Below are 24,041 nucleotides of genomic sequence, written 5' to 3' on the forward strand. Positions count from 1 at the left end.
GCCAATTTGCTTTGCAGATGTTCCAAGGTGGTTTCCCTTTTTGCTGTGAGATGGTAGAACTTCTGTTTTCTGAATCTCCACCTGGCCTGTGGAGCACCACAAACCTTAGCCTTACTTCAGGTGGGGGTGGACCAGTGGCCCACAAGTTGTTTCTAGACAACAACTCCCACTACCCCTGCCTGGGGCTGACGGGAGTCTGAGTCCCAACATCTGCAAGGCCACAGACCCCCTATCCCCAGCCTTAGATGAAACCCTGCTTTCTTGGGGAGGAGCAACAAACCAATGAAGGATCCTGCCAGGTGTACAAGTGAGGAACTGCTGCCAAAACCGCAGGGCAGCAGCACGTATTGCAGAAGTTAGAAATGGCTGAGCCAGGCCACAGAAGGATGAGAGCAAGTACCACCCCTGACTGAGATTTCATGGCATTTTGATTCAGTCCAAATAACTGGAAAATATGAAGGCGTGTTTTGATGCAGGCAAGATTTATTCCAAAGAATTAGAAAATACGAAGGCACATTCTACTTATCAAATCGTAACTTACAGCAAGAAAGGATGCTGGTGTGTGTGTGTGTGTGTGTGTGAGAGAGAGAGAGAGAGAGAGACAGAGAGAGAGAGAGACAGAGAGAGACAGAGAGAGACAGACAGCTCTTAGGTTCCTCCCCATAGCAACCTGACCTATGCCGTGCCCCTTCGGTAATGAGTGCAGCTAGGCTTAGATACCTATATTCCAGCAAGTGGCATGTGTGTGTGTGTGTGCCATTTTGACACAAATGCCCAGCACTCTCCCACCCTGGTCTCAGACCCAGCTCTGCTGCTGGTGTTGCTGCTGCTGCTTCTGTTGCAGAGCCCTGGATGCCAGGGTCCAGCGCTCCAGCCACTGCTGCAGGGTGAAGCCAAGGCGGCGCTCAGTGGGGAGTACAAACTGCGCAGGTTGCTCCCACCTGGAAGAGGGAAAACAGAGAGGGTGTTTCAGAGTGGCAGCTGGGCTAGTTTTTTGAAGGACTCCCCCCACCTCACCCCCCTCCAAAAACATCCCCAAGAATCTCAGAGTTGATGGGTCCTGTGCACCAATTTCTTTCTCTTTTTTAAGGCAGAAATCCCCGTCAACTAGGGCTCCTCCAGACTGTGGGGTTTATTTTGCAGGTGCATCCCACAACATGCCATTGCATTGGGGTGGATACTGGACCATCCACACATTATTCCATATATAGTGGTACCTCGGGTTACAGATGCTTCAGGTTACAGACTCCGCTAACCCAGAAATAGTACCTCGGGTTAAGAACTTTGCTTCAGGATGAGAACAGAAATCGCACGGCGGCAGCGGGAGGCCCCGTTAGCTAAAGTGGTGCTTCAGGTTAAGAACAGTTTCAGGTTAAGAACGGACCTCCAGAACGAATTAAGTTCTTAACCTGAGGTACCACTGTATATATATATATTTCTGTTTTACAATTTAAAGCACTCGTTTTTACATCCTTAAAATATTAATGACTTCCCTTGTCTTTCCATGGTTCATTTTACATATCCTAAATCCCTGCACATTTTACAAAAGCTATACCATTTTACAAAAGCTATACTATTCAGTATTCCATTATTACATCCATCTAAACATATTCAATAAACGTTTTCCAATCTTCTCTAAACGTATGTTCTTGTTCTCTTATTCTATATGTTAAGTCTGCAAGCTGCGAATATTCTGTCAACTTGAGTTGCCATTCTTCTTTGGTTGGGGCCCCGCTCGTTTTCCATTTTTGGGCTAACAAAACACGGGCCACAGTAGTAGCATACATAAATAACCTTTTTTCAATACCTGGGAATTTCAGTCTGAATTATCCCCAACAGAAAGGACTCTGAATTGGGGGAGGGGGGGAAAGTACTTTTAAACTTTTTTTCAATTAATGATGGATCATTTTCCAATACTCTTTTACCCTCTTACAAGTCCACCACATATGAAGAACGTTCCCTCCACCTCTTTGCATCTCCAGCACTTTATACATCTTAGCAAGCCGACTCGGAGTTAAATACCATCTGTAAATCATTGTCAAGTAGTTCTCCTTCAAAGAATAACATGTTGTGAACTTCAAATCACTTTTCCAGAGTTTTTCCCAGAGGTTAAATTCTATATTGTGTCCTATATCTATCGCCCAGTAAGGTAAAGGGACCTCTGACCATTAGGTCCAGTTGTGACCGACTCTGGGGTTGCGGTGCTCATCTCGCTTTATTGGCCAAGGGAGCCGACGTACAGCTTCCGGGTTATGTGGCCAGCATGACTAAGCTGCTTCTGGCGAACCAGAGCAGCGCCATTTACCTTCCCGCCGAAGCGGTACCTATTTATCTACTTGCACTTTGACGTGCTTTTGAACTGCTAGGTTGGCAGGAGCTGGCACTGAGCAACGGGAGCTCACCCCGTCACGGGGATTCGAACCTCTGACCTTCTAATCAGCAAGTCCTAGGCTCTGTGGTTTAACCCACAGCGCCACCATGTCCCTATCGCCTACTACCCACACATTATTCCTCACGGATGATGGGGCCCATGTTTGAGTAAGGCTGCCCTAATCCAAAGGTAGATGCCATGTTGAGTCCACCAACTCCCATCAGCCCCAAGCAGCATGGGCAACAGCCAGGGATGATGGGAGTTGTGGTCCTAACTGCATCCGGAAGGGACTACGCTCAGGAATATATCCCACAATGGCTTGCCAACCTCCCTCCACTTACCAGGCATCCACAACAGCCTGTACCTCCTGCCAACGCTCAATACGACACCGGCACTGATCCGTCATGCGCTGGATCCGGGGCAGCAGCTCCCGGACCTGCTCCTCATCGTGGCTCTGCACCTCCCGCACGAGAGCTGGGGACAGAGAGGGGCGGAGAGGGAGATTTGGGAAGAACTCGCTGAGTATCAAGCAGCAACTATGTATGGAGGTTGTTTACCTCCCACAACTTGTAGGTGGCCTCGGGGTTAGTCCAAATCATACGCATAAACGGAAACTAAAAATGCATTTTTGAAGTAGTATGGTAGTAGCAACTCCCCACTTGCACCAATGAAGCCCAACACAGAACGGAAGGAAGTGTATTCCTGGAGTTAGCCTAAGACAAGAGGATTTCAACCTTTTTGAGTCCACAGCTCCCCTGACCAATCACATTCCTTCTGCCGCTCCTCTGTAGGGAAATATGCTCTGAGCCTCAGAAGTCCAGCTATGTCACCCCTTGTCTGCAGAGCTGGTAGCCTGTCACCCCTTTTTGAAACCCCTCCCTTGTGGAGTGTTCCCTCAGCCTCCTCTCTCCTCTCCTTGAGAGTCCTCCGGGCAGCCACCGAAGTAGCCCCTGTTGTTTGCAGTACACTGGTTGAAAACCACTGGCATATAAGGTATTTTCCAGTGTTCCTGAGAAAGAACATTGATGGGGATTGGTTGAGCCATTGGTGGAGGGCCACAGGTGAGGAAACTAGGCCTATTCCAGTGTTTTGGCTGGGCAGGAACTCCGATAATGCCTCTTTCTTGAATGGAGAATACAGAGGGGGCGAGTGTGTGTGTGTATAGAAACCAGCCTATTGTACAAAGGATAACATTTTAATATATTTTTCATCTTTGTTGGAAGCTGCCCAGAGTGGCTGGGGAAACCCAGCCAGATGGGCAGGGTACAAATAATAAATTATTATTATTATTATTCTCCTCACCTGTTGCTCCGCCCACTTGTGCTTCTGGCCCCACCCACAACTGGCACATGGCCTTCAAAAGCTTGCCTAGAAGGGAATGTGGCCCTCTGGCTGGGTGGGGGGGCACACACACCCGCTTCCCTGGTTTGCACTGACTTGGCAGGGGCTTTTTCAGGAAGTGAATATTCCCAGCCCTAACTGAAGATGCTGGTGACTGAAGCTGGGACCTTTACATGGGAAGCAGACGCCTCACCCACAAGCCACGGCTCCCTTCTCCAAGAGGTGCCACGCTAAGGCCGACTCACCCTGCGCATCTGGTTCCGGGGAGTTATCCAGCTGGCGCTGCAGGCTTCCCAGCGCCCTCTGCTTTGAGCCAAGTTGGGCACGCAGGAGCACGAGCATCTTCTTCAGCTCTGCGGTGTGCACAAGCAGCTCCTCCGGGGCCTGGAGACAGAGAGGAACGAGGGAGCACGGGGCATAGCAGACATCAACACAAGATGCTGGAGAACAACACAGGAAGGCCTCCCATTTTAGAAAAACCTATCTAGGGCGGATTTTAGACCACTGGTAAAGGTTCGGAGTTAAGGGTACCGAGTCATTTTGACAAGCAGCAGCCCTATTTAAAATAAAGCTTCATGTTTAATTTCCAGCTATTTCACCCAAGAAACAGACGTTTTGTTTGATGAACTGCATTTTGTTCTCTTGATACGGGTGATGGATATGGCTGGGCGATATATTGCCCAAAACCAGTTTGAAGTCAAAACCAGTATGGTATCAGTTTCACAATTTTTGACCTGGCAATATATTGCAAACCATGATGTGATTTTTGCATAACGCGCACACAATGTGGGGAGAAACTGTGAAGCCAGCCAAAGCCTCTACATTATTTCAGACATTGTGACATATCAGCATATTGAGATTGTTTAGCAGGCGATCTGTTGTGATGTTGAAAACCAGTTATCGCCCAGCCCTAGCGACGGACTAATTGAACAAAATCCTGTCCTGTTCTATAAACCTAAAGGTGCATACAGAATACAAATGCACATTTCACAGAACTGGGGTCGCCCAGAGCTCTCTGCTTTCACAGACAGGCCATGGCAATTGTGTCGGCTTCTGCATGATATGCGAAGCCGCTAGAACACATTTTTTCTTGCTAGAAAAGGAGCCTGCAAAAAAGGCTGTGCGGGATCCCAGGAACATGGGGAAGCCACCTGGCACCAGGCCAGGCTATTTGTCCATGAAGCCCAGTATGGCTCCTGGCATTGCTCCCACCACCTGTTTCCTGATCCTTTTAACACAGAGACGGCTAACCTGAGGCCCTCCAGAAGCTACTGGACTACAGCTCCCACCATCCCTGACCTCTGGGCCATGGTGGCTGGGGATGATGGGAGTAGGAGTCTAGCAAAAGCTGGAGTGTCACAGGTGAGTGCCTGCTGTCCTGCTATAAACAAAAAGGTGAACTCAGGACTTCCTGCATGGGCTCTACCACTGGGCTATTGGGGGAGTTATTTCAAGTTATCCAACCCAGTTAGCTTCCTCCCCCCACCCCACCTAGATATAAACCAAGCCCACAGCAGAGAGGCACTCACCTTGTAGAGAGGGAAGGCAACTCCCTGGCACACATTGAAGAAGGGCTGGTACACGGCTGGCGCTGTTCGGCTCAGGCGGTGGATAGAAAGCTCATGGGCAGGGATTCGCTGAGACCTGAAATGTTTTTTTTTTTTTTGGGGGGGGGTGTCAGTAAGAAAAGCTCACGATTTCCTCTCCACCCCACACCTTGTCTTCAAATCAAAGATGGAGGATGCATTCTGATCCCAACGCACACGCATTTGTGTGCTTACTTGAGGTATGAACATGGGCCCGGTCCGCGCTATACATTTAAAGCAGTATCGTACCACTTTGAATCCTTTACGGCTTCCACCCAAAGAATCCTGGGAAATGTAAAGGCCAGCAAGAGTTGTTAGGAGAGCCCTCTGCCCCACACAGAGTCACGATTCCCAGAGGTCCCCGATTGTTAAACCGCTCTGGGATTTGTGACTCTGGCAGGGGAATAAGGGACTCCCAAGAAACTCTTGGTGCCCTTTACAGTTCCCAGGATTCTCTGGGGGGAGGCATGGCAATTTAAAGTGGCATGATACTGCTAACCACCCTCTAGATTATGCATTAAAGAAGGACAAGACCTGAAATCCACATAAATCTCATTTGAATACAGTTTAACTATTTGTACTTGGCCAATATATTCCAGCCAATATATTCCAGCTTTGATCATCGGAGGAGGAGCCAGGACCAATTAACCATCCGACTCCAACCAGCAAAAGTCTTTAGCAGCCTTGCCCACCCTGCTGTCTCAACTCTAGCATGGCCCATGGTCAGCTGCAGTTCAACAGCATCTGGGGAACACCAGGATCAGGGAGGCCTACTCTTACTTGCAGCCAGTTCTCCAGCTTCAACGATTTTGGGAGACATGGCCAAAGCGTGACTTTGCTCTTTTGAAAACGAGAAACTTAGAAGTAGGTATCTCGCTGCCCAATGTGGGGCTCTCCTGTTTCTAGAGCCCAAAGCGTTGCCCGTCTATGGGGAGGGGAGGAGGACTCACGCAGGGAGATCGCGACGCAGCAGGCAAGGCAGAGCGATGGTCCCAAACTGTCGAACCTCGCGGTCCACCCTATCCTCCAGCTGCTCCGCTGCTTCCTTCACCAGCTGCTCTTGAGGCAGCAGTTTCTTCTCTATGAAGTCTTGGATCTGATGGAGAGACATAAAAGAAAAACCAGCATGGTCACAAAGCTGCCACGTAAGCACAGTACCTCTGCTCCCAGGTGCAGAACACGGAATCCCAGGTCTCCTCGCTGCACTTTTTGTAATATTTATTTTGAAAGTTTCTAGTCCTCAACATTGCAGAACCCCACTTGGGTTAGGAACAACTCTAGTGGCAGTATGTCTGGAGGCGGTTGGAGGATGGATGGCGGCTAACGGATTGAGGTTGAATCCTGACAAGGCAGAAGTACTGTTTTTGGGGAGACAGGGGGCAAGCAGGTGTGGAGGACTCTCTGGTCCTGAATGGGATAACTGTGCTCCTGAAGGACCAGTTGCACAGCCTGGGAGTCCTTTTGGACTCAAAGCTGTCCATGGAGGCGCAGGTCTATTCTGTGTCTACCAGCTCCATCAGGTAATCAGGCTGTGGTGCATGCTCTGGTTATCTCCCACTTGGACTACTGCAATGTGCTCTATGTGGGGCTACCTTTGAAGGTGAGCCGGAAACTACAACTAATCCAGAATGCGGCAGCTAGACTGGTGACTGGGAATGGCCTCCAAGACCATATAACAATGGTCCTGAAAGACCTACACTGGCTCCCAGTACGTTTCCGAGCACAATTCAAAGTGCTGGTGTTCACCTTTAAAGCCCTAAACGGCCTCGGCCCAGTATACCTGAAGGAGCGTTACAGGGAACCAGGCAGAGGGCCTTCTCGCCTGTGGAAGGCCCTCCCATCGGATGTCAGGAAAATAAACAACTATCTGACATCTGAAGGCAGCCCTGTTTAGGGAAGTTTTTAATGTCTAATATTTACAATTTTTAATGTGCTGTAAGCCACCCAGAGTAGCTGGGGAAATAGCCAGGTGGGTGGAGTATAAATAATAAAATTATTATTATTATTAAATGTCACGATCCTTGCTGCTAAGAAGCCGTGCTCCATCCTTTATCAATGGTCACCCGGCAGCAGTTGTTACATCAGGCTGCAGCAGAGGAGGGAGTAGGTGGGGTGCAGGGCCACTGTCAGCACAGCTGAGATTACAGCAACTTTTGGTGCCTCTTCCCTGAGCTCTTGTATCCTAGCTGGCTATTAGAAGACCAGCGTTCAACTATGAACTTGCACAGCTGTTGGCAGATTTCCTCCTCCCTCCAAATTCATCTTCCTCTTATGCCATGCCTTTTCCTAATGTTTGTCGGTTAAACGGATCAGGAAACAGCTAATGGGAAAGACCCATCTCTGCCCGAGATTCTGGAGAACGACAGGTGCCAGTCAGATGAGATAAGCTTTGGCTGGGTGGGCAAATAGACCAACCTGGCATAAGGCAGATTCTTAGGTCCAGCATGTGAATTTTGTAGCATGACCAGTCTGGCTTTAAGCAGATGGTGCATTAGGTATGGGGAAACCTGGCGACTAGATGACCCTTTCAGTCTACAATTCTAAGATCATTTATGGAGGTCACCAGGCTAGGCTACAAACCCCATTAGCCTTGACCAATGGGGATGTTGCAAGGGGCTGACGGGAGCTGGTAGTCCACACTCGCCCTCTCAAAATCTGCTGCTGCCCCTTAGCCTGACCCCAACATCTAGCATGCCCCCCTTTCTACATAGCCAAACTTCATCTCCCTACTTCTGAGCAACAGATTCTGGCACATTGCCACCCTGGGCCATAAATATATCCGCGTAGAGGTGGAAGGGAGCCTCAGATCTTGCCTCTGCCTGGTCCTTGCGAAGCTGTGATTTAAGATACGACGTTCCCTTGATGAGCGCCCGGATGTGCTGCTGTTTCTCATTCTGTAGGAAGGAGGCAGAGAAGGGAGATTAAGGAGCTACTTTTCAAAAGACTGCACAAAGCCTTTCCTAATGGCATAGGCACACAGGCACACACACACACAGCCACATTCACATCATCCAGTTAAAGCAGTATGGCACCACTTGTCACAGCTTCCCCCAAAGCATTCTGGGAGCTGAAGTTTGTTAAGGGTGCTGGGAGTTGTCAGGAGACCCTCGCAGAGCTAAAATTCCCAGATTGGTTTAAACAAACCATTCCACTTCACAGGGCACTCTGAAAAGGGAAAGAGGGGGCTTTCAACAACCTCCCCCAATATAGCACTTGCCAGAGGTTGCCAGAGGCCTGTGGCCAGGGATGATGGGTTTTGTAGTTCATTATATTTATGCGGGGGGACGGGAAGAGAGAAACAAGAATGGCTCTTCCTAACCTAGAAGTCGACATCCTTCTCTATAATTGCTTATTCATTCACATCCTGCTTACATGGCTTCTAAGCAGTATTGTCTCAAGGCTTTTGATGCTACTCCTCAGACTCTCTGGATCTATTGCTGGCATAGCTCAGTTAGGAGAGAATGCCGGCTGTTCATCTCAGGGTCGTGAGTTCAGGCCCCATGTTGGGCAAGAGATTCCTGCATGGCGGGGTGGTGGGGGTGGGACTAGATGACCCTGGGGGTCCGCTCCACACACCTATGATCCTGAGACCCGCACAACTCTTTCCCCCTCGAATATTTATCCTCCCTTCCACACACTCACCACCAGGTGGCGGAAGTCCAGGATGCTCTGGCGTTTAGCTTGCACAGCCTGCAGTTCCTCATGCCGGGTCCTCACTGCCTCTTCCAGCTCCCGGCAGCCCTGCAGAAGTCCGTCTCTGTATCCCCTCAACCTCACGGCCCGGAGCTCCAGCTCAAACGCAGCTCTGGGATTGGAGGCAGCATGAGAAAAAGGGGGAAGAGAATCCCTGACATGTGTCTGTTCACACAGTGCACTTATAGGTCTCTCCCCGTTTGCTTCCACTGCCCTTATTTTTATTCAACACCCCCCAATTGCACCCAAGGCTACTACTGCCCCCCTGGATCTTTCCAGAATACTGCCCCATCCTCAGAAGAGTTTGGATTTGATATCCCGCTTTATCATTAGTCTCAAAGCAGCTAACAATCTCCTTTCCCTTCCTCCCCCACAATAAACACTCTGTGAGGTGAGTGAGGCTGAGAGACTTCAGAGAAGTGTGACTGGCCCAAGGTCACCCAGCAGCTGCATGTGGAGGAGCAGGGAATCGAACCCGGTTCACCAGATTACAAGTCCACAGCTCTTAACCACTACACCACGCTGGCTCCCTACCCACACTACCCAGGGGCTGGTATCGCCCACTTTGGGAAACACTGGCTTAGAGTTTTGTTTTTAAAAGTGAGATGCACGGCTCCATTGCTGCTCATGGTCTCCCCTGAAGGAACCGCAACTGCAAGATCCGTCTTCTCACCTGGCCAGGATAGAGCGCTCCGAGTCATCAGACAGCAGGCTATGCATCTCCTGGACGACAGCTTCCAGCCGAGCCAAGAGGCTCCTCTCCTGGGCATTTAAAGGGATCTGCTCCACACAAAGCATCTCGCACTTGCTCCATCCCTCCTGCCCACCAGGAGAGGAAGAAGGAAAGCAAAAACTATGAGCACCCCCTTTTCTTTGGCACCTAACTCCTATGGAAAACGACAGTGCTGACAAAGATGGACCTGAACTGAACTAGATGGACCAAAGGTCTGACTAAGTAGAAGGCAGCTAATAAATAATAATAATAATTTATTTATATGCTGCCCACCTGCCTGGGTTGCCCCAACCACTCTGGGCGGCTTCCAAGAAATTAAAACACAGTAAGACACCACACATTGAAAACTTCCCTATACAGGGCTGTCTTTCAGATGTCTTCAGATGGCCTTTGGCTTGGAGCCAATTTGATTCCCTCCCCCCTCTCTTTCTTTTTTCTTTTCCTTCTCCTCCTGCAATGAGCCTACATTTTAATATTTTAATGTTCCATTATTTTAATGTTGTATTTTACTTTTGTTTTTAAGTTGTAATAATTCATCTTGTTTTTATTATTGCTTGTAAGCCGCTCTGAGCCCGGCCTTGGCTGGGGAGGGCGGGGTATAAATAAAAAAATATTATTATTATTATTATTATTATTATTCTAAACGTCAGAGAGTTGTTTATTTCCTTGACATCTGGTTGGAGGGCGTTCCACAGGGTGGGTGCCACTGCTGAGAAAGCCCTCTGCCTGGTCCCCTCTAACATTATTTCTCATAGTGAGGGAAGCACCAGAAGGCCCTCGGAGCTGGACCTCAGTGTCTGGACAGAACGATGGGGGTGGAGACGCTCCTTCAGGTATACAGGGCCAAGGCCATTTAGGGCTTTAAAAGTCAGCACCAGCTCTTTGAATAATGCTCAGAAACATAGCTTCCAATGTCCTTATCACCAGATCCACCTTAAATCCTGCTGCCCAAAATAATTTGGAGAGATCAATTATACACTTCCAAGGAAACAAGTTTTCAGATAACCAGTGTCTTTAGTTAGCTCTCTAAGAATTCACACAAGAGTGAATATGGGCAGCACAAGCACCTTCAAGCAGCGAAGAACTGAATGTATGAACTGGCCAAAGCAAAAGCTGCATTGGAAACAGCACTCATTCAGAAACTCAGACAAGGTAGGTGCTTGACAGCCCTATTCACGAGAGATAAAACAGACCATGTGTGAACCATAGCTAAACACGCCCTCCCTTACATTCATCCACAAGGCAGTGCCAAGAGCCATCACCTGTATGAGGGTCTGGACAGAGGGCAGGTCATTCATTGGATCCGAGACATCCTCCAGGTGGGCGTTATCATAGCGAAACCTGAGCGTGGGGCAGAAAGGAGAGAACTGTAGACCCCAAAGTGCCTCATCAGATACCGAGGGGACCACTTCCCCCGAGCCTTGATGGGCTTACTGGTGCCAAAGAACAGTGATGCTTCCGTAAAAAATAGCTGGTTCGGGGCCAGCCAGGTTACGTTCCCCACAGTTCTGATCCACAGAGAGACATTGCGAGTGATTGAAACGGGAGCCAATGAAGAACCTCAGACCTTCTCCCCAGGCCCTGCCTCCTCTCTCTAGGAAATACCCTTCCCTGGCCCTGCCTCATTACTATTATTATTTAGTAATTAATTAAATTTGTATACCGCCCTATACGCCCCAGGTCTCAGGGCAGTTAGATAAACATCACAATATATAAAAAAACAGAAAATACATAATGAAAACAAAAACAAAGAAAACCCAATAATCTCGGCTTCCATGGCACTGGCTGTCAATCAGTGGCTGTCTGATTAAAGAGGAACATTTTCACCTGGCACCTAAATGAAGGCACCAGGCGAGCCTCCCTGGGGAGAGCATTCTACAAATGGAGAGCCACTGCGGAAAAGTCCCGTTCTCATGTTGCCACCCTCCGGACCTCTCCAGAGGCTGCCCGGGGGTGCTGGGTGGTGTCATTAGCCCAGGATACCCAAAACTGCCACCCCTCTCCCCCAGGGCAGGACCTACTTGAGGGCTTCCACATCCCTAGGAATGTTGATGCTGGTGGTGAGCTCCTGCAGCTGCTGTGTGTTCTGCAAGGCAAGGTGCTCCAGGGCTGAAAGGATGTGGGCTGGAGGGTGGGAGCCAGCTACTTTCTGTGGGGGGACAGGGAAAGCTAGTGAGGATGACCTCAAAGACAGAGAGAGAGAGAAGAGACTGCTCACAGGCAGTCATAGAGCAGGCTGCCCAAGCACAGCAACAGGCTTCCTTGTCGCTGCTCTGCAACATGTGGTCCTACCTCCACAACGCTCAGCCAGTGCTGGTAGGAAGAGTTCAGCTGCTCCTCATTCATCCCGCTGCTGAGAGACACCAAAGGAAAAAGAGAGAGTGTGTTAGAAATTCAAGGGCAGGTGTAGGGAACCTGTGGCCCTCCAGATGTGGCTGAACTACAACTCCCATCAGCCCCAGCATGCATAATCCAGCAACATCTCTGGAGGGCTGCAGGTTCCCCCAAACCTGCTCGGGGAGGCAGGAAGAAAAGGGCAGGTAAGAATAACCAGGATGCTTTTCAAAGGGGAAGGATACCAAAAGGGAACGGGCACTCCCAAATGGTTTGAAGACACAAGGTTTTTGGAAAGGACAAACTTGTGTGGGTGTAGAATTGGGGAGAGGGTCTTTAGCTGCAAGGGCTTTAGAAAGGGAGCTTCATGGCATTGGACCAAGCCTGGAAGCAGATGGGGAGCCAGTGCAGGAATTTCATGGGAGGAATAGAATTATGAACTGCTTTCCTTCTAGAAGATCCCAGGTTCAGCCCATCACATCTCATAGAATCATACGAGATAGAGGTAACCTTAAATATCAAGTAGTCCAATGTCTGGCAGAAGCAGGCAAAGTCCCACTAAAGCAACTCCCCCCCCCCCCCTCTAAAAATTGGAAGATTAGCACTGCAGCAGAGACCTCAGAGTCCCAGTTCGGTTAGCCAGCGCTATGTTGGGCTGTCCAAAGAGACTGTGGCTCATTTTCTAGATACCCAATGTGAAATCCGGAAGCTGGGCACTCATGGAGCAAGGGAGAGGTCTACAATGCAAGGCTAATGGGAGGAAAGTATACAAAACATGGGCCAAATGTAAGGGAAGTGGGAAAGGGGTGGAAGATAGGCTCTTACGGAAAATGCCCTGATACGCTGCGCTCAAAGAGGGTCTTCAGGAAGTGGAAGCGCAGCTGGCAGGCCTCCTGGACATCTCGCTGGAGAGAAACAAGGGACAGACCTCAGCTAACGTTTTCTCCCCCAAATACACCTACCTCCAGCCTGTTAAAAAATGCAGTTAACAGGTTAATTCTCCATGAGTCAGCAGAGACGATGGCTCATTCCCCACAATGCACTGGCAGGCTAACTCTGTTATCTGTGCTATGGGGCAGATTTGGGAGAAACATTGCATGTAAAAACTCAGGTTACAGCATGCTGTGTGGGTTGTTGTGGTAGGGGATTGCAGGACTTGTTGAAGGTTATGTGATGAAACTGTGGATTTGAGTGAATATTTTTTTGAAGAGATCATCTGAGGAAGAAGTTGGAAAATTGGCAGACTTCAGAGAACTCATTAAGTTGGAGGACTCTGCAAGCAACTGAACCAAGGACTTGGCTGTGGACTTTAACACAAGCATGGACTTTGAAGCAAATAGCCCTCTCTGGGCTCAGAGAGAGGAGATTACTCATAACATCTATAAATAGTGCATGTATGTGCAGTAGTGCATGTTGGTGTTGGCCTAGTAAAATGACAACTCTGCTAAGTGCCTGTTTTCTGCAGTGAGCTTAACTGCTTGACTGAGCTTCCACAGTGCATACATCCAAAACAGCCCTCCAAATCTACTGAATTACGTGCCCCGAAAACTGTGTCTGGTCTCATACCGCAGAACCTTGGCACGTGCTAGAACTCGTGCACAAACACTAGAACCAATGCTAGAATGTTGGAAGATTCAGGACAGAAATAACATCTTCACACATAGTTAAACTATGGAACTCATTCCCACAAGATGCAATGAGGGCCACCAACTCGTGTGGCTTTAACAGAGAACTAGACAAATTCCTGGAGAAGGAAAACACTGGCTTCGAACCCTGATGGCTACTTCCACTGTCAGAAGCAACATGTTTCTGAATACAAGATGCTGGAAACCACAGGAGGAAAGAGTGCTGTTGGGTTCAGGTCCTGTTTGCAGGCTTCCCATAGGCATCTGGTTGGCCGCTGTGAGAACAGGATGACTTTGGGGTGAGTCACTACTGCCTCTCAGCCTAGCCTACCTTGCAGGGTCTTTGTGGGGATTAAATAAGGGAGAGAACCATGTATGCCGCCTTGAGCTCCTTGGAGAGGGAAAAAAATTGGGATATAAGCACCAGAAATTGAAAGATTATGATTTCAGAATCAAGGTTTCGGTCAATAAGTAACCAGACATTGGTACGTACACTTTTGACCAGAAAGAGCTGTCCTTAAGCCAGTACTACAAAGTAAATAAGTACTTGGAAATCCCGATTTCCCTGATCTCAAGTAAATATACCTTTGCAAGAAGCTACTCTGCCCTCTTCCCCGCAAGCAAGCCACCAGTCCTCACCAAAACCTCCGGCTCCAAGCTGGGGAATCCAGGCTCCGGGGCTTTCTTGCTGAACACCACCGCTGTCCTGGCCTTCCTACAGAGAACAAATTAGAACAGAGAGAATCCCTTCCAGCAGCTGGGCAGACCTTTCAGACATTCCCTGCATGCCCATTGTGGGCAGAGCAACCAATGCACATCTCACCTTTGTACACTAAGCTATACAAAGTGACTGTTCATCCGCCACCCGGGCAAGGGAGAGGTGTCATCAGAGTTCCATCCAGGTAAAAGCAATCAAGGAGGGGGCAAAGCCGGGGCCAGTGAGGGGTGTGGCCTGGAGAGGGGGCGTGGCCTCACAAGAGTTCCAAGGGCCAGGCAGGGAGGGCCACATTCGGCTCTTGGTTCCCTACTCTGGACAAATGTGCCCTGCCTAGCCAAGAGACTGGAAATGGGGGACTGTACCTCTCCATCTCTTGCAGCTGCTCCAGACGGTCTCCGACTTTTGCAGCTCTCGCTTGCAGTTGCTGACGCTCTGCTGCGACCCGGGCAGAGTACGCCTTGAGCAGCAAGCTGCGGCGCTTGGCATCCCGGATCTCCTCCTGCGCCGTCTCCAGGGCGACCTCTGAGAGACCAGATGAGAGCAAGAGCGCATCACAAATTGGGCCGTGTGGGTACTCCCACGCAACCTTGGGATCTCTGCACAAGTGCTAGAATAACAACAAAGATCCCCTGTGTTGGATTGTCACAAGTGCTAGAACAGGCATTAGGTTTTGGCCTCTTTTTAATTTTTTAAACAACCACTCCAGGTTCTAGTCCTTACGACCATTGAGCCAACATCTTCCCACTCACCATCCGCCACAAGCTCATGCTGTGCTGATTCAATCTGCAAGTCCAGCTGCTGCAACTCCCCCCGCAGGCGGGTGATGTCTTGGACCAGCTGCTTACGGCGCTCCTTCTCCGATTCTGAACTGCTGGGCTTACCCTGGGGAGAAAAACACCAGCCCTGCCAGGGTGGAACTCTGCCGTGGCACATTTAAGCTCACTCACAGCTCATTTGGCCACAATACTCATAGACATAAGGCAACCCTCCTCCCTGCCCCACTATCCCACAAACGTAGGGTGTGAATGTGGCCTCTGCCTCCAAGTTCCCCCCTCCACATCCTAAAGGCAGTCCCTTCCCCACAGATTACAAAGCCCAAGCCCCACAGATAAACAGCAACACCCAAATACCTCCCGGTATATTGATCTCTCACCTCAGTCTCCTCCATCTGCCGATACCTACATGAAAGGTTCAGGTTAAGAAAACCAACAGTTTCCCATTTTTCTTTAGTCGCTATAACAACTACGTCCAGAAGTCATAAGAAGCCAACAAGCATAGAACCCAGTTTTCTCTGCTGCAGGTGTGCTCCCACTTCCATCCCTTGAGGTAAATAGCCATTTTTTAAAAGAAGTCTGGAAGCTTCTGATTCTGATGCATGATCACAATTCAGTGGTTACATCAACATCCTAAGCTGTGGTTGATCGTAACAATGGTGTGTTGAAAATGCCAGCTTTGTAAACCATGGTTTGATGTCTTTCAAGCAAATTGTATGTTAAGATCAACCATAGTTTGCTGGGTCTGGATGAGATGCCAAGCTGCGATTCATGAAACACCAAAGCCCTTTTCATGGATGTGGCAAGGCAGCAGAAGGGGAGAGCGTGAGAGCTCAGCAAGAGGCTAGGCTTGTTTATAACACAGTAAACCGTGGTGCAGTTGTAAGCAATGTGTTTTGACAGAAGTCAGAAAACAGGAAAAAGTTCATCATTTGGAGTAATACTGATGAAGAAGGCAGTGGCACAAAGGTTGTTCTACAGAAAGGTTGTTCTACAGCCCTCTAGAGTAGGGCTGCCTCTTTTTTGGGGGGAGTGGGGAAGAGTGCCTCTGCTGCTGTTCTTTTAACCACTGCCAGGCATACATAAGCAGGTAATACATCCCTGGCATGAAAGAAATAGTGGGCAAAGCTTCACCTGCTGAATTTTTGGATGTCAGGCTACTGAAGGTATAGGCAGAAGGCAAAAAAAACCCCAACACTTAAAAATGCAAAGGTTTGGGAAAGTATAAAAGTCCTATCCTGGTGCCAAAATGACAACAAACACAGGCAGAAGTCTGCCTAGTCTCCCTCATAGGACTGTTGTGGTGGGATAAGAAGGGAGTGGTGGAAAGAACTGTGCATCCACTTGGAGGAACGGCAGATTATAAAAAGGAAATACACTGCAGAAATCCAACCGGTGCTGCTTCCTCCTGCATGGAGAAGCAGATAAAGGGGAGGAACACAGAAAGTTGCCTTACACCAAGTCAGCCTACAGGGCTGTCTAGCTCAGAACTGTCTACTCTGACTGGCAGCAGCTCTCCAGGGTTTCTGGCAGGGTCCTCTCCCAGCCCGACCTGGAGATGCCAGGAATTGAACCTGGGACTTTCTGCATGCAAAGCAGATGCTCTACCACTGAGCTACAGCACAACGGCAAAGGAACTTGCCCACGGCTGAACTTTGCTTGCCATACCACTGTTGCAAGGGGTGAAAAAAAGAGGAGGGATAACTCTTAGCAGAAGAAGGTGTGGAACGCTGGAGGAAAATGCCCACAAAAAGGATACCATAGCAAGTTGCCCCGGATCTTCTTTACGGTCCTATAGTATCAACAAAGAGAAAAAGTAAGTCAATGAAGTGCATTGTATCCCCCGCTACTTGATCTCTGTGCCAAAAAATACTGTCGCCCCGATTTCAAAGTGGAACATGTGCAGAGGAAGGTGACCAAGGGTCTGGAAACCAAACCTTATGAGGAATGATTGAAGGAATTGAGTATGTTTAGCATGTAAAGAGGAGACTGAGAGGAGATATGATAGCCATCTTCAAATATCTTAAGGGCTGTCACATGGAAGATGGAGCAAGCTTCCTTTCTCCTGTTCTGGAGGGTAGGATTTGAGCCACTAGCTTCAGATTACAAGAAGTGCGATTCTGACTAAACATCAGGAATAATTTTCTGACAGTAAGAGCTGTTTGACAGTGGAACAGACTCCCTTGGGAGGTTGTGGACTCTCCTTCCTTGGAGGTTTCTAGGCAGAGGTTGGATGGCCATCTGCCATGGATGCTTCAGCGGAGATTCCTGCATTGCAGGGGGTTGGACTACATGACCCTCAGTGTCCCTTCCAACTCTGTAATTCTAGGTATCTCAGCCTAGCGTTAAAGGCACGAGAACAGAGCCAATAATAAAAGCTGGCTGTTTCAGCCCATCTGCTTCCCAAGATGTCCCATGAACGCAAACAGGATCCCAGGAATAGCAAAATTCCTCTGGCCAAAGAACTGCTGAATGTGGACAGCTAGCGTCACCTGAGAGACGGGGAGCCTGTGGCCCTCCAAGTTGTGTGCTGGACTCCAATTCCCACCGGCCGAAGCCAGCATAAAGTCCAGCCGAGATGTACCAGCTCCCCACTGTGAGGAAAACAAAAAGCCAAATTCTAACTCGCCAGCCTCTCGGTGCTTCTCCTGAACACAACTATCTAGCTTCTTACCTTTGGTGGCGAACATGCTGGATGACGAATTTCCAGATCTCAGCACACTGACCTGAGCACATCCTAGAGAGTAGGGGAAAGGAGGGAAAGCATTTATATCCCACTCATAAGCCATAAAGGCTTCCAGAACGACTAACATACAATCTGTTACATGCAACCAGCATGTAACTCCACTGCTCCCCATATGCTTCTGGGCAAAGTTCTAGGCTCTTGGATTAATTTACAAAGCCTTTAATAACTTGGGACCAGAATCCCCTAAGGCAGGGGTGTCAAACTCAAATTCATCGGGGGCCGCATCAGCAGTTTGGTCACCCTCAAAGGGCCAGTTGTATCTGTAGGACTATGTGTCCGCCGCCGCTCCTCGGCTTCCTCCGGCTAAGCTTCCCCTGGTGCACGGGTTTTGCTTTCGTGCTCTCTTTATTTATTTTTTTGCAGCAGCGACCCGTCGCGCGTGGGTTTCTTGGAGGGGGGCGCGCACAGAGCGACCCGCGCGGCTTTCCGAGCCAACCCTCCTCCAGCCCACCTTAACAAGGGCCTAGGCTTGCTAACTTTGCGGCTAGACCTCGGTGTTTGTACACACAGCAGAAAATGTGCAGCACTTTAAAGGTGCAGCGACCCTCCCGCATCCAGCCTGCCTTTCTGGGAGGAGAGGAGGAGGAGGAGGCGGCGGCGGGGGCGGGGGCGGGCGAGTCACCCATGCAGGAGGGAAGAGCGAGCAATGGCCCGGGATCAGGCCTCTCCGATCAGGGCCAAAGGTGAACTGAGGGAGGGAGAGAGAGAAGGATCCCTAGCCTCGTGTGCAGCGGCGGTTCTTACGCGCGCGGACCCCGTGATGGCGCAGCCGGTGTCGTGTGCTTTGCTCCGTCCAAGCGGGCAAAGCGAGGGCGGAGAGCCGGGAAGCAGTCCACATTTCCCAGAAGCAAGCGCCGCAATGGGTACTGCGAGCCAGACAGGCCTTGACAGCGGAGGGCGGTCTCGATTCGGGGCTCGGCGAGGAGAGGGAGAAATCCGAAAGGGCACCGCGCGGCTGAGTTGGGTTGCAAATCAAGTGCGTGAAAGAGTTGCCTTTTGCAGAGCTGGACAGGCTTGGAAGGAGCGTTCCTGCCTTTGTCATTGATAAAAGGGCTTGCGGGGGAAGGGGGGCGGCCCTTACGGACACCAGGAATTGCTGGCTACACGGGCCACATGACGAGGTCTGGCGGGCCGGATTTGGCCCGCGGGCCTTGTGTTTGACACCCGTGCCCTAAGGTCTACTCGATTCGTTACATCGCTGCCTGGCCGAGGAGGTCTTTGCGGGAAGCGCTGTTAGCAACCCCTCATGGCTTAGACCCACCTGCACGTTCAGAATTGTGGGCCCATTTCAGTAGGCCTCTCTCCCCTCCCCCTGAACGTCCAGCGCTTGGCAAGGACTATTTTTGTTTGAGCAGGCATTTTATGTAAGGTTTCAGATTCTGATGGACAATTTTTATCTCTGCTGTACACAACTGGGTTAAACAGGGGGAAATGTGGAATTAATCTGCTTAGAAGAGGCTTGAATTCTAAGACAGGCATTGTTGGAAGAAAACATTACAGGTGCAGCCTTCTAACACCCATCAGGCCCAAGCGTTGCAGCCAGAGCCCCATTAGGATGGGTAGAATGGAAAATAGGGAGACCCACAGCAGGCAGAAGCAGAGTCAGTGATAGATGGACTCAGCCGATTCTAGTTACAGGCAGGTAGCTGTGTTGGTCTGCCATGTTGTTGTTGTTTAGTCGTTCAGTCGTGTCCGACTCTTCGTGACCCCATGGACCAGAGCACGCCAGGCACTCCTGTCTTCCACTGCCACCCGCAGTTTGGTCAGATTCATGTTTGTAGCTTCGAGAACACCATCTCGTCCTCTGTCGTCCCCTTCTCCTTGTGCCCTCCATCTTTCCCAGCATCAGGGTCTTTTCCAGTGAGTCTTCTCTTCTCATGAGGTGGTCAAAGTATTGGAGCCTCAGCTTCACGATCTGTCCTTCCAGTGAGCACTCAGGGCTGATTTCCTTCAGAATGGATGCGTTTGATGTTCTTGCAGTCCATGGGACTCTCAAGAGTCTCCTCCAGCACCATAATTCAAAAGCGTCAATTCTTCGGCGATCAGCCTTCTTTATGGTCCAGCTCTCACTTCCATACATCACTACTGGGAAAACCATAGCTTTTACTATACGGACCTTTGTTGCAAGGCGATGTCTCCACTTTTTAAAATGCTGTCTAGGTTTGTCATTGCTTTCCTCCCAAGAAGCAGGCGTCTCTTAATTTCTTTTTTTTTTTTTTATCTCCTTTCCCTTCCTCCCCCACAACAAACACTCTGTGAGGTGAGTGGGGCTGAGAGACTTCAGAGAAGTGTGACTGGCCCAAGGTCACCCAGCAGCTGCATGTGGAGGAGCGGGGAATCGAACCCAGTTCACCAGATTACGAATCCACCGCTCTTAACCACTACACCACACTGGCTCTCTGCAGGCGTCTCTTAATTTCGTGGCTGCTGTCACCATCTGCAGTGATCATGGAGCCCAAGAAAGTAAAATCTCTCACTGCCTCCATTTCCTCCCCTTCTATTTGCCAGGAGGTGATGGGACCAGTGGCCATGATCTTCGTTTTTTTGATGTTGAGCTTCAGACCAAACAAAACAAAATAAATAAAATAAAGTAAATTCCTTCCAGCAGCACCTTAGAAACCAACTAAGTTAGCTATTGACACAAAAGCTCGTACCAATAACTAACTTAGTTGATCTCTAAAGGTGCTACTGGAAGGATTTTTTTTGTTTTATTTTGTTTCAGTCAATTCTAGTTTTCTCCCCATCCTCCTCCCTGCTGGCTGAGAGCAGACTTAAGCCAACAAAGCTCCTGTAAATCTAAGAGGAGAGCCCTGGTGGATCAGTCCAATGGCCCACCTAGCATAACATCCTATTCTCACAGTGGCCGACCAGATCCCTGTGGCATGGTGCAGTGGTTAGAGTACTGGACCAAGACCTTTGAGACCCGGGTTCAAATCCCCACCGAATCTGGCTTTGGGTCAGACACTGCCTCTCAGCCTAACCTACCTCACAGGGTCGTTGTGGAGATTAAATGAGGCAGGGTGGGGGGAGAACTGCGTATGCCACCTTAAGCTTGGAGGAAAAGCTCAGCCGGTGGAGCATGACTCTCAATCTCAGGGTTCGAGCAAAAGAAAAGGGTCCCTTCAAATTCTACATGCAATAAAATAAACCTGCAAGCAAGACCTGCAAGCAAGAGCCCCCTGCCCGCCAGATTCCCAGCAACTGGGTCACCAGAGGCGTAAGGCCCTGAACTCTGCACATGCTCAGAGGTACTCGCTTTGCGGGAGTTTTTGAAATACACTCCAGGGAGCCGCCTGGCGGGCGCGGATCTGAGGCAGGAGAGGGCCGAATGTCACCCACCGGCGGGCCGCACTCTCGGAGGGGATTCTGTCCGGGGGGAGCTGCATCTCCTCGGCCGCCCAGCGCCGGAGCTCCTGCGCCAGCGACGCCCCGCTGCCCCATTCCATCCCGACCACGGCCGCGGCTCGACGAAACTTCTCCCGCAGCCGAAGCTGCTGCTGCTGCTACTTCTTTCCCGCTGCCTGCGCGGAACTTCAACTCCAGCGCCTTCCCTCCTGGGCTCCACCCACCCTCGCGTGGCACCCCGGGAGATGTAGTCCCGTGTCGCAAGAACTGCTGGGACGTGTAGCCGGAGAGGGAGGGGGAGAGCGCGAGAAAGAGAGACTCCGCTTTCGCACAGGCTGCTGGGATTTGTAGTTTCGGGTTGGCTGTGAGCGGGCTGAGCGTCTGCCCGAAAGGCCGTGTCTGATTGTCTTGTTATTCCTATTTGTACAGTACATTTTTTGCATCTTTACTCTTAGCCCTCTTTATGACTTATGCATGCGTTTCGAAATGTGTGTGCATGTTTGTGTGTGTATATATATTATATATTATGTTTTACAATTTAGAATACTCATTTAAACATCCTTAAAATATCAATGACTCCCCTTCTTCTCTTTCTATGGTTTATTTTGCATATCATAAATCCCTGCATATTTTACATGAATTAAACCATTCAGTATTCCATTATTACATCCATCAAAACTTATTTACACCGTTGAATTTATCTTAATGCTGCTAGTGCTTTCAAGTGTACACGATTTCCCCCTATATATTCAATAAACATTTTCCGATCGTCTTTAAATGTATGTTCTTGTTGTTCTCTTATTCTATATATTAGGTCCGCAAGCTGCGCATATTCAATCAGTTTATGTATATGTAATATAAACCCACAACACACTTCCCTTAAGAAGCAGGTATGAATCTCCGGGGCACTCCTTGACCTGATGGTATCTCTGGAGGCTCAGGAGTGGTCAGAAGTGCCAGTTTCCAGTTATGGTTAGTTCAGCAGCTGTGGCTGTTTGTGGTCCAATATAGTATGGACTTTGTCACCCATAAAATTATATATAGGTTATTGCAATCTGCATTGCATGGGGCTGCTTAGATGGAGAAAAGACAGGTGTGAAGAAAAACTAGCCTTCTGTACAAATTTATAATATATACCATACCTCTTGCCTCTGGCCCTGCCCATCAATGGCATGCGGCCCTTGGAAGGTCATTTAGATGGGAATGCAGTCCTCGGGCTGAAAAAGCTTCCTCATCTTTCTTCTTCCCCCATCCCAACCTAACTTTTCCCCATAACTTAAAATCCAAACAAAACTCTTTAGTTTTTTGGGGGGAATCTCTCTCTCTCCCCGCTGCCCCAATAAAAGTGCTACTTTTTGCCAATTCAGCGAAAACCCACCCAGACACCATTTTCCTTTGTCTTTCTCTCTTTGCTGTCTGATGCTAGAGAAAGAGGGAGCCATGTTGCAGTGCTCCGTGTGTGTTTATATGTAAATAAAGTAGATTAGCCAAAATGCTGAGTTGCTGAGGTCTGTCATGCACATGCTGCACAAACTCTACGGATCCCTAAGGGTGCCGGTGTCGGTTGGCATCGGTCGCTATCATGTTTGGGCTGAAGAAAGCTTATGAAGCTCCCAAACGATCAACCAGGAGGGAGAAAACATGACAGTCGGGCATGTGTCTCTGCCTGGGGCCTACTCGAGTGTAGGTTGAACTCCTGACAGGACCATCTTGTCCAATCCCCTGCAAACACAAGTATCACAGCTGAAAAATCCCTGACAGGTGGCCATCCAACCTCTTGCTTAACAACCTCCCAGGATTTTGTTGTCTCTGTCTGCAGAAGATTCCCTTCATCTGGTTTACCTGGAAGTGGCCAGGATTGAACCTGGGAGTTTCTGCAGGGGAAGAAGCATGTGCTCTGTCAACGAGCTGTGGTGGGTCTCGCTTCAGGTTGACCTGCATCAAACCAGTGTGGGTGGCAGTTCAAAGCTGCATTCATTATCCTGAGGCTAGAATTAGTGCTAACCTAACGTGGGTGGTGCTGTGGGTTCAACCACAGAGCCTAGGACTTGCCGATCAGAAGGTCGGCGGTTCGGATCCCCGCAATGGGGTGAGCTCCCATTGCTCGGTCTCTGGTCCTGCCAACCTAGCAGTTCGAAAGCACGTCAAAGTGCAAGTAGATAAATAGGTAGCACTCTGGTGGGAAGGTAAATGGTGTTTCCGTGAGCTGGTTCGCCAGAAGTGGCTTAGTCATGCTGGCCACATGACCTGGAAGTTGTACGCCGGCTCCCTTGGCCAATAAAGCGAGATGAGCGCCGCAACCCCAGAGTCGGTCACAACTGGACCTAATGGTCAGGGGTCCCTTTACCTTTAACTGTGCAAAGGCAAAGTGTACATTCGTTGCCCTGCTTTTGCCTCTAGCTCTGGCCACCATTTGCATGTGGCTCCCAAGGGATTGACCCAGAGAGAATATGGGGGGAAAGGTTCCCCAACACATCACTGCGTTGTCATTTTTGGCAGAAACATACTGCTCTGTGTGTCTTTGCCATAAATATGGCGGCTCCGACTTTTAATTTCAGTGATCAGCAGAGGAAACTTCTGCAAGAGCGGTGTTTCTTTTCTTTTTCTTTTTTCCAAAAAAACAAGATCTTGTGCTGAGGAAGAAGGCAGTGCCTCTTTCAAACGGACACTAGGGCTCTGTGCCACGTTTCACCTGATTTCACTCCTAATGCCCCCTTGCTGCTGAGAAACGATTTTGATTTCCGAAGATGCCACTTAAAGGAGCCAAGACACAAGG

General features: G+C 49.5%; 1 protein-coding gene across 2 annotated transcripts; it reads right to left on the reverse strand.

Annotated features, from left to right (window-relative positions):
* Nucleotides 1–465: 465 nt before the first annotated feature.
* Nucleotides 466–21,520, reverse strand: HAUS5 (HAUS augmin like complex subunit 5). 2 transcript variants are annotated; one of them, XM_083455228.1, is made up of 19 exons: nucleotides 21,260–21,520; nucleotides 17,849–17,911; nucleotides 16,934–16,966; nucleotides 15,555–15,579; nucleotides 15,151–15,283; nucleotides 14,764–14,923; nucleotides 14,323–14,398; nucleotides 12,884–12,963; nucleotides 12,017–12,077; nucleotides 11,746–11,873; nucleotides 10,987–11,065; nucleotides 9,665–9,810; nucleotides 8,941–9,103; nucleotides 8,112–8,192; nucleotides 6,249–6,394; nucleotides 5,242–5,356; nucleotides 3,958–4,096; nucleotides 2,713–2,845; nucleotides 466–941 (listed from the first exon to the last, which is right to left on the reverse strand). In XM_083455228.1, the coding sequence occupies exons 1-19, from the start codon at nucleotides 21,364–21,366 to the stop codon at nucleotides 797–799; spliced, it is 2,013 nt and encodes a 670-aa protein (XP_083311354.1). In that variant the 5' UTR covers nucleotides 21,367–21,520; the 3' UTR covers nucleotides 466–796. The 2 variants fall into 2 exon arrangements, with proteins under 2 accessions (XP_083311354.1, XP_083311355.1); XM_083455229.1 differs by having other exon boundaries at nucleotides 14,764–15,008; nucleotides 15,048–15,283; nucleotides 21,260–21,469.
* Between the last annotated feature and the right edge of the window lie 2,521 nt (nucleotides 21,521–24,041).

This window comes from Podarcis tiliguerta (assembly GCF_965153285.1).
Source record: "Podarcis tiliguerta genome assembly, chromosome: 8".
Taxonomy (NCBI): Eukaryota; Metazoa; Chordata; class Lepidosauria; order Squamata; family Lacertidae; genus Podarcis; species Podarcis tiliguerta.